The following is a 16,060-nucleotide window of genomic DNA, read 5'->3' on the forward strand; positions in this document are numbered from 1 at the left end:
TGCCCTCAACCCACCCCTCACTTTTTTTTTTTTTTTTTTTTGAGACAGAGTCTCACTGTGTTGCCCGGGCTAGAGTGAGTGCCGTGGTGTCATCCTAGCTCACAGCAACCTCAAACTCCTGGGCTTAAGCGATCCTACTGCCTCAGCCTCCCGAGTAGCTGGGACTACAAGCATGCGCCACCATGCCCGGCTAATTTTTTCTATATATAGTTTTAGTTGTCCAGATAATTTATTTCTATTTTTAGTAGAGACGGGGTCTCGCTCAGGCTAGCCTCGAACTCCTGACCTCGAGCGATCCACCCGTCTCGGCCTCCCAGAGTGCTAAGATTACAGGCGTGAGCCACCTCGCCTGGCCCCCTCACTTTCTTAATAACTGCTTCCCCCACTGGGTGTCACCTTGGCACTCCAATTCGGGTCCATCACTGGGGCATGCAACATGGACCACGATATGAGAAGAAAATCATCAGGAAATATTATTTCTGCAGATAAAAAGGAAGCACTTGGCATAGTTTTGATTATTTTATTTTGTTTTAAAATCATATAAGGTCCAGAGAAAAGGTCAAGGGAAATATTAAGTTTTACTTCTATCCTTTCTTCTCCTTTTGTCTATTCAGATTGTGACCTTTACAAACAATTTCTTTATAAAGTAAGTCAAATATTTTTTTCCATTCATGATATGGGCTATCTCAGTATTTAGAATTCAATTGTATTTATTTAGAATAAAATTTATACAATTAGAGACTGTATAAAGATATCATTAAGCCTCAGAAAGCCTAATATTTATAAATATTCAAGTTATTTATCCCTAAACCATAAAATTAATAAGTGCCCAAAATTCCCAAATAGATCTCAACAAATTTTTTGCATGAAGACTTCCCAAAAGGACATTTATTTTAAGGAATTACCCTTTTCACACTTTTGCCTCCACTAAAATACCATTTTAATAAGATCACCACACCCTACTCAAAGTAGTTCTCATGTAGCCCTTGGAGACTATTGCACAGTCTAAGCAGTAAAACAGATAGACATGAGGGGAGATTAGCAATTAGGTCATGAAAAACAGGCAGCATAAAATAGCTATTGCTAATCTACATGAGATGCATTTACTCAATTAAGTAGATGGAAATGTTATTATGAACTCAGTATTCCAATGATGGCCTTTAAAATTAAGAAGGATAGGCACAAATGAAATGCACATTGGGGGATTTGGGGCCTTTATGTATTAATTCTAAAGTATACAATGCAGAACACTGTAATGAAGTTAACAAATTTAATTAAAAGATTCTTTGCATGTAACCATAAGAGATTACATTAAAAAATACCTGACAATTTCTGACATTGTTAATAGTGAATGTGACTGTTCTTTAACATTCTTAATGTTGATACCATCACCTTTTCTAAAGATATCACTGAAATTAAAAAAATGGGAAACAACAATCTATTACTCAGGGCCTGGTATATATATTGTTTTTAATATGCTTTCTGATATTTACTTATTCCATTCTGAGTTTCCGTAACTGATAAGCTAGTGACGAATTTTCAAACATTTTAGAAGACTATTACACATTTTTACTTTTAGATATTTATATATTTTTAAATTTGTGATTTTTATGTAATCTTTTTTATTAGATAATAACAAAATAAGAAGAGAATTATTAAATTGTTTGAGAATTGTTATCAAACTCTGGGCAGAACAAAAATCTTTGACCAGTTTTGGAAAAACAATTACAAACTTCAAAAGGAGCTTTTGCTTGTGTTAAATATTTCATGTTTAACTCCTATAATTATTAACTATATCCTATTAACTCCTATTATTAACTTCTAAGGGGTAGTACCAAATATTTAATCCATTATGAATACTATTAGAGAATTCTAACACATATACCAAAATTATAACAATTAAGTGGTTCATTATAGAAACTACATAAAAATGATAAGCTGTGTCTATGAGAACAACGATATGCAGTGTATTCATTTTACATCTACAGGTAAATTCTGGGTTAGTTTGATATTTTTTTTCTTTTCTTATAAATGTAGTTTTTTTCTTCTTGTTACCATCTGAAGAAGTTTATAAAATGTTTACACACCCATTTTACTAAAAGTAACAATTACATAAAAATTACATTTAGTGTGTCATTTGCCTACCCCGACTTTCTAACACACACGTCAGTCAACCTTAACATGTAATCCTTTAACACCCTAACTCTTTCTTCGTAACAGAATTCTGCTTTAAACAATTATGCAGTTGACCTGAATATTATTTTATATTTGTAATTGCTGAAACTTTTTGAATTAAATTATGTGCTCTTTGAGATTGTGTTCTATATGGATAGACGCTCAATTGATGCTCATTAATATCCATGGAATTACATTAATTCATATATCCATTCATTCGTCCATTTATTAAACATTTAATATGTTCCAGGACTCTGTTCTATGCTATAGACACAAAGATGAAAAAGAAATAGTCTCTGTTCTTAAGCTGCCCAGATACCTGAAGGATTGTGGTGGACAGAAAAATAGCCCCCCAAAATAACCATACCCCAAACCCCCAGAACCTGGGGACATAGCAGTGAACAAAACAGATAAAATCCCTACCCTCATGGAGCTTACATTTCACTGGGGGAAACCAGATGGTACACAAAATAAATAAATAAATTAATGTTAAAGTAGTATTAAATGCTCTGAATAGAGAAACATAAAGAGACAGAGTGTGTAAGTGTGGGAAAGATATAGATAAGGCAAAATTAGACAAAAGAACCAGGACTGAAGAAATTGCCTTCTTTAATAGTATGTTCAACTTTTCCTAAAATCAGCAAGAACTGTCTTTTGTGTTCAATGGAAAATTTCTTTTTAACATACTGATAATTTATTCAAGCTTATTCATGTAATACTGCAAATGAAACAAAGATGTTCAAAACAAAAATCATTGGTATTTTCAGGATTTCCAATTACTATTGTTACAATATACAGAAAGTTGGGTGATTAGTTGGTCAGACTCAATACTAAATATCAATTATAATTACAGTATTGCAGTATTTTAGAATCTTGCAGATTTTGGATGCCCCTGGACTTGAGAAGTTACGTGACCCTCGGCTGACTTTATCCCTCCTTCTGATACTGGACTTTGGGTGGCTCAGTAATACTAATATAGTACTTTCCATTAAGTACAATTGACTATCAGAGAGTAGCAAAGAAAGCATGGAAAACTGAATTAGTGATGAATTTAAAGGAAAAAATCCAAATTTAAATAACTAATTTTACATGATATTGCTATAACACAGTAAAACAATGTTTAAAACTCACTTTGAAGTGTTTCAAGTTCAGTTCTAATAAGTGCATCTTCCTTTTCCTTCAATCTTGTTTCCTTATATTTAGCATAAAACTGCCCAGCATCCTTAAAAAAAAAATAAATCAACATGAAAATCAGTTTGCTTTGACAGTATTTTTCATACAATTCATTTTAAAGCAGTATATTAATTTTACAAGTAGGCTTTTTGTTTGTTTTCAAATTGTATGACAAACAGAAGAAATCAATAAACAATTCTCTACGATTTTTCTTTCCTGGAGAGCAGGTTAGAGCCAGAAACTGCATCAGTATAAATTTAAACTCTTTTCTCTCAGATATAGAAAGGAGGTATCATCTCCCTTTGTATATTTTCTCACTGTTATATCATTCCATGGACAGAAACCAGAAAAACTCAACTGCTAAACTGAATTATTTGCCATGGTAAATTATATTACTGTGACTAATAAAGTACTAGTGCTATTTTCATATCAGTCTCTTAACTCCGATAGATTTTCAAAATTATTACATGAAAACCTGATCACAAAACTTATATGACCATGAAGATAAAAGCAGAAGTTGTCACTCCTCCTTCCATCACCCTTAGAGACCAGTAAAAAACAATTATCGTGGACGGTTGAGGATTGAGGATACATACTGCATACAAATACTTAGGTGTCAAGATACAGTGGCTAAAGTCTCAATGAGTGGCACATAGATAAGACTTTAGCAGGGTACCAAAAAGTAAACAAAAAAAGACTAGGTCTTAAATAATCACAGACATAAAAATAAACAAGTTGATGTTCTAGGCATATGATGATCCAGACAGTGATAAAAAAGCAAAACAGATCTTTTCCCACACTCCTTGACTTTCTTGACTCAAACGTCATATATTCTACAGCAAAACCATTTGTAGCTGCCAGGTCACACTGTGCTTCCATGTCTTTGCATTTGCTTTGCCCTCTAGCTGGAATATTTTGTTCCTTTGCCCATTACAAACGAACTCCTATTCATCCTTGAAAACTCTGTCAAGCACTATCTCCTCTGCAAGTCTTCCTGACCTTCTCCAGCTGGGTAATTCTCTCTGGTATACTACTTCTGAACTTAAACACCCTATGACTGCTTGTATCATGATATATTCTCTCCCAGAAGATGAAAAATTTGACATAGGGATACTTGTATTACCAGAGTGAAGTAGCTGGCATAAAGCAGGCACTCAATAAGTGTTTATTGAACTGAACCAGATTGAAATATATGAAAAAACTTACAAAGCAAGAAATGAAAGGGCTTGATGACTGACTGATGTGGAATAAGAAAAAGAGGAATATCAAGGATAACACAGACTGTAAGATTCCTACAGCAGATAAATCACAGACCCAAATGAGAGGGTTTTGTTTCTGCAGGAAATAAAGGAACAAAATCAATCTTTGATACCACCTTGATTCAGACGTAAATACATGAATACTTAAGCCCTAGAATGAAATTATCTGTTCATCTATGACTGTATCCAAGTTAAAGTTTTCTGCTGGGGTCTTTGTGTCTTGGGGTTATATCACAACTCTTCTAACTTACAAGAATTAGGAAAATAATAAGGTATTCCTAAAATCATTGAATCAGTATAATAAAGATGTATCTCTTATTCTTTCCATCACCACTTTTACGCTCCTACCTCATTTCTACTAGGATTCCCATAAACTCTGGGCCAGCTAAACATTGGTATAATTTGAAGAGCACAGATGGTCATGCACCCAATCTACTCATCCTCCCATGCCCATGTATATTTTAAATGTCTACAGGGTTTGGGGTTGAGGTATTATGGCCCCTTAACATTCCCTATTCCCCTTAAAAAAAACTCAGTCCTGAAGTAGTATTATTTTATATTAAGCCATATAAATTATTTATATCTTGGTGTGAATGAATAAATGAGCTTATTAGCTTCTTTCCACAGAGTAGGTTTTAATAGCAGGGAAGAAGAAAAGGTCAGGAAGGCATTTGGCTCCTTTAGTGGAGTAGAAAATGTGGCACCATGCAAGAAAAGAAGGGCACAGATTACATACTTATGAGAAGGGAAAGGGTTGACATCAATCATTGTAGTATATGGTACAGTGAGATACAATATGGTGATTAAGAGGACAGATTTTGAAGCCAGATTACCTGGATTAAGATCTCAGCTCTGCCATCTTACTAGCTATATGACATTCTGCAAATTACTCCACTTCTCTACGGGTCAGTTTTCTCATCCATAAAATGGGGATAATAAAAGTACCTAACTCATAGGACTATTGTGAAGATTAAATGAGTTAATATTTAAGAAACACTTAGAATGCTCTCTTGTATGTAGCTAGGCCTTATATGTGTTAGCTATTTTTACTATTACTTCATCATTTTGACAAGAATCTTGTTCTCCATCACAAAGCAAGGATTTTTATGCTTCATACTTCACCAAAACTCGCCCTGCCAAATCCTGCATCTTCTAGTTTATGTGACTTCTCTTTATCTGCATCCTTCTCACCTCAACACAAAGATCTTTGGCTGAGTAATAGCAACCTCTTCCTAGTAGTCCTGTCAATTTAGAACATTTCTCTGCTAATGTTTCTTCTTCTTGCTACAGCACATAATTCCACTAAAACTTTCTTTTTGAAATACTGATTTGATACAAAACCACACTTTTCTGAGGACTACAATCAAACCAATCACCTTAACCTACTACACCAAATCCAAGAGTTTTAATACATTCCTTAGTCTCACTCACTGTTTTATCTTCCTTTTGCTCCATTCCTAAGCATTTATGTAAATGTTCCTCATGCTTTCTCTTTTCTTCGTATCTTACTTGTTCTTTGAAATTTAATGCACACTCCAGGAAGCATTATTCCCACAATAAGCCTAGGATCTCAAACAAATCTACCGGACTGTACAATTTTGAACCATCCTTGATTCTAGTTTTGAGTACCACACTTTAAGATGCACTGAAAAACAAGAAGACTTTAAAAGGAAAGTGACTGAATGGTGAGGCAGCTTGAAACTATGTCTTATAAGGGATTGAGACGAGAAGATTAGGGATAACCTGATATCCACCATAGAATATCTTAAGGGTTATTATAGGAAAGAATGGTAATATTACTATATATGGTTTCAGAGATAAAAGACTGATTTTGGATGCATATAAGGGAGAGATTTCTAATGGTTAAAATTACCTGAAAGTGAAATAGATTGACTTTGGAGGAAGTATTCCAGGAGAAACCAGGTGGCTATTCTTTAAGGTACATACTAGAAGGAATTCATGCATTCAAAAGGTGTTGAACAAGATCAATTGTTTTCAACCTTTTATCGCTTCCTTTTGTGTGTGTGTTCTTTATTTTTTTAATTAATTAATTAATTTATTTTTGTTTTTTTGTTTTTTGTTTTTGAGACAGGGTCTCACTGTCGCCTGGGCTAGAGGATAGTGGCGTCATCATACGTTACTGCAACCTCCAACTCCTGCCTCAAGTGATCCTCCTACCTCAGCCTCCAGAATAGCAGGGACTACAGGCGCATGCCACCACACCGGCTAATTTTTCTATTTTTAGTAGATACAGGGCCTTGTTCTTGCTCAAGCTGCTCCTGAACTCCCAGCCTCAAGCGATCCTACTGCCTCTATCTCCCAGAGCGCTAGGATTACAGGCGTGAGCCACTGTGCCTGGCCCCTCCCATTTTTCATGAGGGGCTAATTCAAGTGAATAAAACTGTTGAGTAGAGTAAATAAGCATAAGAACTCATTCCAGAATAAACCCAAGTTTACCTACACAGAAAATTTCAGATTTCTTGTGTATATAAACTCCTTATCTATCCCTGTAGCCCTAGTACACTGCTTGGCACATTATGGAAACTTAATAAATATTTAATGAATAAATGAATGCTTACTTTAATTGATGAGGGCTTTGGACTGCTTGCTCCATAATACTGTATTAAAACTATGGAGTTTACATTCTTCCTAACAGAAAGAGTTCCTATTCTCAAGGAGTTTATAATTCTTATGGATGAAACCATGAGCAAAGTTTTTACTCTAGAAGCAACTCTCTTAATACTTAACAAAATTTCTTGCAGAGCTCAACGCTTGCCTTCATAGACACCAAACAGAGGACTGGTTTTTACATTTAAAACCACAGCTAACTTAAAGAATTTGTGATATGAGTGTTCTTTGTATGCAGCTGTAGAGCATAGACTCCTGCAGGAGAAGCCAGTAAACAGTGATATTTATTTATACTTATTTATTGAACCACTATTAAATGTGTTGTACTTTGTTAAGATATGTGGGGATTACATGATTAGACATAATAGTTGTCCTTAAAGAATACGCAAAAATAACTATAAACATTAACCAAATATGGAATATAGAATACAGGCTCTATGAAAACAGGAATTTTCATCTTTTTTAAAAATTATTTTCAGGGCTTAGAAGCACTGAATAAATATTTGTTGAATGAATTACTGGAAGAGAAAGTGGTGCTCACTCAACATTCTATCTGTTTCCCCACAGATAGACTCAGTTCTCTTAAGATCAGATGGGGTCGTGGGACTAGTACTGGATGGGCTGTGGATGGAAACATCATGCGTCATTTGCAAACCAAAACCATAAAAGCTTGCACAATCCTCCAGGTCTCTCTTGCCTTTGTGAGCAAGGAGGCCACATCTTCCAGGTGGATACAGCTAGACGATGGTCAAGACATCGTTGTTCTGAGTTCCTGAATGGCTAGCTAGGGCGGAATGTTCCCCTTCCTATCACCCAGTGACAGACATGTGGTACAAGCTAGAAAAAATTTTTAAGCCACTGCAATTTCATGATGATGTGTACCTTACCATAATCTATCAGTCTATTGTGATTAATACAAATAGCAAGTGCTATAAAGTTAGCACTGAGAACATACGACGGGAATTTTCAGGTGGCCTGATGAAGAAAGACTTCATAATGATGATGACAATTTAGCTGAGCTGTGAAGACGTAGTATTTCCAAGGTTAGTAAGCTGTGAGATGGAGAATATCCATACATCAACCTTTCTTTTAATGCTCTTGACATAGTTCTTTAAGTGACACCGTGTTGCGCTGGCACTATTTGTTATATTTTGGTTTAGTTTTACTTGTCCATATAAACTTCAAAACACTAAGCAATCCAAGGAAAGCTTAGGAAAGAAGATCATTTATCAAGAAGACTATGAGCAGGGAAATGATGTCTGTCCTAATGGGAATAAGGCGCGGAAAAATTCTGAGGAGAGAGAGCTGGGAAAAAGCTGGAGGATGCTCCAGTTTCTTTCTAATTGTTTGACAGCACGAATCTTCTCTTGTGTTTGAAACTTAAAAATAACCTTCAACACAGGAAAATACCATAAGTACATTTCTGAAAATCTGCCCACAAAGTCAAATGCTCTATATTAAATTTTGTTCTCCCATTGAGTTATACTATAATATCAGAATTATTATACATACAGTATGTAATAAAATTACAATGAAGAATACAGAAAACCTTTAAAATTGTATACTTTGAACAAGAGTCAAAATTTCTGTACAGAACTATAAGACTGAATTCACAAGAGGTAATAAAAATAAAACAGAAAAGCAGAAGCTATGCCTCCCTCTGCCTGAGACAGTAGTATTCAAGGAGATACAAAGCATAAGAACTACTTTTTGCAATTTGCCTGATAGAGACTGTAGAAGCCATCTCTTCAGCCCCAGTGCAAAGCAAGAATCCTTCTACAACTTTTGTAATACAGATGTCCCACTTAGGATAGTTCCACTTAATGATTTTAGACTTAACAATGGCACAAAAGCGATATGCATTCAGTGCTTCAAGTATTGTACTGAAAGTGAAAAACAGAATGGTTGTATGGTACTTCAAGTACTTTGTTGTTATACTTTGAGTACCCATACAACCATTCTGCTTTTCACTTTCAGTACAATATTCAATAAATTACATGAGATGTTCGATACTTCCAGGCACTTTGTGTTAGATGGTCTGTTCTGAGCACATTTAAGGTAGGCTAGGCTAAGCTGGGGTGTTCAAGAGGTTAGGTGTCTTTAATACATCTTTGACTTATGATATTTGCAACTTAACGATGGGTTTATCAGGACATAACTCCATTGTAGGTCAAGGAAAATCTGTAATTACAATCAGCCTGAATATTCTGATAGGGCATTTACAATCAGGGAGGTTATTGCACTCGCTCTAAAGCCCTAGTTATCCAGCTGTGGAGAAAGTTTATTCTCTTCTAGCTTTTATATTTCTTATATATTTTTCTTATACTTTAATATTTATTTTCATCTGCTTTAAGTTTCACTTCTACCATTAACTAGTTGTGTCACTTTGGGGAAACTGCTTCATCAATCTGAGTTTTAAATATTTTTCATCTATAAAATACAGAATCCATGAGACTGTATGTCCCTAACATCCTATCTAACTAACATTTTGTGCTTTTTATCTTTTCTGTATCTACCAATAACCTATAAAACTCTACTCTGTCTTTGGATCTCTGAGTACTTACAGAAGTAAGGAATCTTTGTTTTATGTTGTGAGGTAGTTTGCCTACATCCCTTTATCTTTCTATAACAGTAGAGTTTTAGCTTTATAAAAATTTAAGTGAACTTCTCCAACCCTTTTCATTTTTTTATGTATCTCCTATGTAAAGTATGTTTGTCTGAAAAGTTTTAAAAAAAGTTTTTAGAGTGCTAAAAGTAAGCCGCTGCCTCATCCCTTGGAAGATCTGTTTAAGTAAGAAGGGTAGGCAACTCAGCTTGCTATAAATGCCTCCTAGCCTTTTAGAAGCTTTTTTCCTGCTAATTAGCTGTGAATGTTTTGTTTGTTTGGTTTCTGACAGAGTCCCAGCAAGCAGAAGCAAAGGGGCGAGAAAGGAAGGGCTCTGATTGTAAGGGAGGGTGACCTCCAGGCTTGTCCACAGTTGTAGTCTCCATGGGAGTAGAAGCTTCTTGGGAGGGAGGATGCTTCCATTTATAGATGGTTCTATAAAGTATAGTATTCCTTTTACTCTTAGGCAACGTTTTTTTAAAAGGTAAAAGCCAGAGCAATACAGAGAAGATTCCTCTATTTTCTCAGCCACTGCTCCTAGGCAACCTATAGATCCTGATGGGGGTGGGGATTGGCATGCTGGAAACTTCATACAATAATTTTTATTTTAACTGTGTTCTTGTTAGATCAGCTTGATAGTGTGAAAAGATGGGACTGGGGTTTAACAATGTGAAAAATGCATAACCTTAGGCAATGCACATCTAAATAAGTTTACTACATCAAATAGAAACGTGAATGGTGAATTCCCAGGAAATCAAACAAATAATCAAGCAAATAAATTCTAACTACTTACCTGTTTGATCTCAGAAAATGTAGAGAACTATGACTATGATTTTACCTGGGCAATCTCTTAAAATATTTGGTACTTCTTGATTTTATGAGAAATTGATGGTCTTAACAATCTAAATTATTATGGGAGCAAACATATGAGGTTCCAACACAGATAGTACAAAAAAATAAGTTATAAAAGTTAAATTGAAAATATGCACATAGCATTGATTATATTTCATCAACTGTTTGTTTGCTATTAATACTTTCATGGCTACAAAATATATGATCAATTTAAAAATATCCAAGAAGGGTATTTTGAAAGTTAGAAAAACTTCCTTGGGTTATTGGCTGAATACAACCAACACAGAAGACTGGTTTAGTCAGATTCCAAGAGAATGTGTCTTCCTTTCAAAACTACCATGAAAACAGAAACAGATGTGAAAGTGTCACTGGGGTTATACTTTTAATGTTACAATTAAATTCTTACCTCAAAGGACATCAGCCTTCTCTTGATATAGTCTAGTTCCTTGTTATATTCTAATTCATATTCCACGTTTTCTGCTGATCATGCTATTAATACTTGCTTTTTTAGCTATCTAAAAACATTTTCTCAAGTGCACCCAGCTTCCCTGCATACAGGCACGCATTTCACTGTCCAATGTTCTCTCATCTCTCTAAGCACACACTAGCTTTCCAACTACTGATCAGTTTACAAGCTCTCCTTATTCTTTTTCTTTAGTTTCTCATTTGACTTTTCACTTTTCAGCCTATGTAGTACACAAATTATATGGGGCGTACATTTTACTAAATATAGCAATACCCATGCATCTTTTCCTTGAATAGTGATCCATTTGGAAAATGTGTGATATTAATTTGACACTATCAAATATTTAACATGTATCAAGAATAATAGCTTTCCATCCTTCGGCTTTGTTCTCTTAATCTATCCATTCTTATAATTCTCCCGTATCTTTTACAGAGCAAAGGAAAGGAACAAAATCCAGTACTAGAGGTAACACGGACCTTCTCAAAAAGCAGGGGGGAATTATCAGATACTCTGACCTCTACCCTGCCTGATCACAGAACTACTTCAAGTATTTTCTGCCCATTTCATAGCCATTATCTACTTTATTTCTATTTTGTAGCCATTATCTACTTTATTTCTACCACTCCTAATAATGTACACATATCTTTGACAGATGTGTGTGATGGAAATACTTTGTTGTCTTATCAATTAACTTTATTCTGTCTAAATATTCTTTTTAGACTTGTCATATCAGATTTATCTGTTAGACTATAAATTCCTAAACGGATATCCTCAGAATCTAGAGACCTGGGAAATAGTCTCAGATAATAGTAATAGGCTGCATGATATCCTCTTTCCCCCACCGCCAGGTCTCTTTTAACCTTAACGCAGTATGGCTGCGTAGGAAGTACTGCATCTACAAAATTATCTTTGTGTACTACCTAGTACACAACGTGGGCACTTCACTGTTAAGTGTCTATTCATCCTTCAAGACTCAGTTCAAGTGGCTCCTCTTTTTAGTTTTCTGTGGTCATCCTAAATAGAGATAACCCTACTTCTCTGAACATCTGCAGAACTCATTGTTTATACATGTGAAACTTATATACTGTGTTGTATAATGGTTATTTAAATTCATGTGTATAATCACTACCTGACTACAAGGTCCTACAAGGCATATTCATCGTTATAGCCCCAATAGTGCCTTGTTCTGATATGTGTTTAATATATTTTTATTGAACTATCTGAACTAAAGATATGACCAGAAGAAGCTTTACATATCAAATATGGATATATTTATTCTCATTTATAATTTTTGGGGGGGAAGAAAGAGAGAAGAATTTAGGTAAACTAAGCAGGCAATACAAGTTTTCTTAGGGATCTTAGATGCTAAGCAATAAAAGTGAACTTGAGAGCATAAACTGAGCCAGAATTGCCACTTTTCCCAATGCTACTGGACAACCTTATACATATGTGTGACGTGTAGTAAAGCAATGGGTATTTAGAAGATGAATCAGAAGGGAAGAAATCAGAGGTGAGGAATTGCTGCTCTGACAAGATTTGGGTACAGATTCTGCCAGTGCGAAGGCCACTTGCTGGAAGCCCCTCTGAATCTCCCATTTTTAGCTTGGATCTTACTTCTTATCCAATAGCTATATACCTACATAGAATATTTGCAGTTCAGTTTTAATTAATTTTTCATGAAATTCAAGGGATTCACACCAACAGTAAAACTCTCTTAAATGATATCGGCTTAACCAATTTACTGTACGCTTATAAAAACTGGTTGTGTTAACTCTTGAACATGTTTGTGTTAGTTACAGTTATTCCAATCCATGATTCAATTAAATATTATCTAAAAAAGATGAAATGTGAGTAGAAAATGAGAGTTGTTTCTATGAAAATCAAATTGAGTGCTTTGGAAACCTCCATATGAGAGTTGCCAAAAATGCTGTTCTCATGTCCGACCTGGGATTAAAGAAGAAAAAAAAGCAGTGGCACAAACTTATAGTCCTAGCTGCTCAGGAAGCTGAGGTGGGAGGATCACTTGAGCCCAGGAGTCTGATGCCAGCCTGGGCAACACAGCAAAACCCTGTCTTAATATCTTAATACAATACAATACAATATAATAAAATAAAAATGCTGTTAACTAGATATGAGGAAGCCAATTATGAAAGACTTGGGGAAAACATAAAAATCTATAAAGATTATACAATTATACTGCTTCACAGGAGTCTAGTTTGACTCTTAAAGGAATCAAGACTGGAAATCTGTCTTTAAAGAAATCAAGCTTATAGGTATGGTCTATGCAAGAAAGAGGACAAGAAATTCCCATCAGTGGACTCCTATTTAAAAACAAAACAACAGCCCTATAGCACAAGAGTGATAAATAAATATAAAGTTCATGTTTAAAAAGTTTAAGGCTACATGTATCATTTTTTATGCTTTGGTCTTTAGCAAAGCTCTTTTTTGACCACTGTTCTAATTATTAATCAAGCTTAAGGTTAAAAGGACTTGCTCCAAATTCCACAAATATCTTATTTAAGAAGATCCCAAATTAATATAAAGGTCACAGCAGTCTAATTTTAAAAAAAGCAGATAAAAATCTAATCCTAAAAGCAACTATTCAGTATTGTTTTGCTGATGTCTTTCATAAGCTGTATGTTTATCAATCTAAAATACTTTTACTATTATAATGTGTGTCAGAAAGAGTTTATTACATTGCATTATTTGTTAGTGACCACCAGAAAAACTAATCTTATGTTTTCCAGGCAGAATTAAAATGGCAAATATTTGCTTTAAAGAATGAAAATCATCTTATTTTTCTTCTTGAAATGCTTTTATCAAGAAGAAATAATTAGAAAAAAAAATCCTCAAGTTAGATTTATAAAGGTCTTAAAAACCTAAGGCTTAGCATCTCAAAACTGAAAGGCAACAGGTACTATCATGTAACTAAAAACTTTAAAATTCAAACTGATCAAATGGTTTAAGAAAGCAAAGATTTTAAAGACACTAAAAATTTTTTGTTAAATTCCTTAGTTTTGTACATTTTCTACAAATTTGTGATGAGGCAAAACAATCCCCTAATCTGTTAGGTCTAGCTACCACAGGCAAATAATTTAAAATAATAAATTGTAATCTAAGCCATCATAATATATTGGTTCTAGTTCAAGCAAATTACCCTGCATAACCAAGAATTATATTAATTTTACCAAATCAACTTTATTTCAAATTACTCAGATTAAAATTATAAAGAAGGGTTTAAGATTGACATTTTATGTAATATTCTATTTAGTATAGTCTCATGACTATACTTTTTAACTCATCTATATTCTGGTTTGCCTATTGTACAGATTCTGAAGCTGACAAAAAAATCATCAGACTTAAAAAACATAAGACAATCTGCCCTAAAAATATTTTTCTGTCTCATCTTCTCATAAACATACCAGTATGACAGACTTTCCTTCTCTCACTTTTACAGACATAGCACACAAGCATTGTGGGATTTTTTTTTTCAAATTAACAGTATATAACATGTTAACAACTTAAAAACAAAGCCTTTAAATTACCAAAATACTACAATTTTTCTCTATTAACCATAAACAAAATGAAGATTTTGTAAGCAATAACTATTAAGATGAACTATTTTGATGGAAGAACTTGTATTAATGATTTCTCAAAGGATAGAAAGAAGCACACTAGTAATTTTTGGTTCATTTCCCCTTCAAATATAAAATGTTCATTATGAGGAAAACAGAAAATAAAATGCAGAACTTGGAGTGATTAGCTTCCTTAAACAATCAGGAAAAACAGCTCTGATATATGACTATAAAGTGGATAGAACTGGGTAGAAATTCTCTCTCTAGCTTATTAACACTATTATTTACAATAAAACACTTCTCAAAAATTACAAACTCAAAGAACCGTAAAATTTGTACACCAAAAAGTATTATATTTACTTTCAAATATTTACATGCTGAAAATTTTCTAATTAGATGCAATAATTAAAATTAGCAAAGCAAGAATTTAGTAAAATATGCTTTGCTATGTTAAATGTAAAAAAAGAAATTGTCATATAAAGATGATATATATTCACATTTTATTGTTTAATCAAGACTAAGAAGAAACAGAAATTTTGTTGTCAAGTATAAGACAAAATATCCTAACTCCTCTTAAAGTTGCCAAAATGGAAAGCAGTATTTTTTTTGCACAATTATACAGATGCTCATGTAAAGGCTGTTTTTGTTTTACACTATGTACTTAAATGCTATTAAAATAATGGGTGACAAGCTACTTGAGTCTTACTTTTTACTGGTTACGACTTTAATAATAACAGAGGATTAATTTTTTATTGCTTTTATGTCTATCCTAAAGATGGTATTTTTTTCCCTTTTTCCAGTGTGTTGGAATTCTAAGCTAATCTAAAAGCAACATAAGAGATAATTACAGGAACAGATACCTAAATAATCTTAGAACTATTCTAAATTAGGTTTAACTCAGAATTAGGTTTAACTCAATTCAATTAACATTATGAAGCATCCACTGTACATCAGCATTCAGATAGCAGGCATGAACATAAATTATTTCTGAATAATTAAAAGTGAAAGGATCTAATATTATATAAAAGAGGTACATTTTACCTGGATTAGATGAGGCAATGCTTTTAGTGTAAGGCAAAACCAAATTCCCAGTTTGCATGGAAGTAAATCATGCCATTGTGGTTTCACCAGCAATCTAAAAGCGGAGGAAAAAACCCAAACAACAAATCAGCAAAATACAGAGAAAGCTGGGAGACAAAATATTTTTATAAAGATCATGAATTCTTTTTGGAGTGGCTATTTCAACAAAAAAGTGAAGAATGTATTCAATGAAATATTTATGACAGTTAAACTTAATCTGACTTACTCTAACATGAAACAGAGTAGT

The 16,060-nt window shown here is 33.9% G+C and overlaps 1 protein-coding gene across 1 annotated transcript in view; it reads right to left on the reverse strand.

Moving 5' to 3' along the window:
• The window catches only part of DNAJC1 (DnaJ heat shock protein family (Hsp40) member C1), a 179,692-nt gene that overhangs the window by 88,527 nt on the left and 75,105 nt on the right, over positions 1-16,060 (reverse strand). Inside the window, exons 6-7 of the mRNA XM_045534683.1 lie at positions 15,775-15,868; positions 3,307-3,397 (exon numbers count right to left, since the gene is read on the reverse strand). Of these exons, the coding sequence (XP_045390639.1) occupies positions 3,307-3,397; positions 15,775-15,868 (185 nt within the window). The remainder of the gene's footprint in view (positions 1-3,306; positions 3,398-15,774; positions 15,869-16,060) is intronic.

The sequence above is a fragment of the Lemur catta genome, chromosome 1, assembly GCF_020740605.2.
Source record: "Lemur catta isolate mLemCat1 chromosome 1, mLemCat1.pri, whole genome shotgun sequence".
Taxonomy (NCBI): Eukaryota; Metazoa; Chordata; class Mammalia; order Primates; family Lemuridae; genus Lemur; species Lemur catta.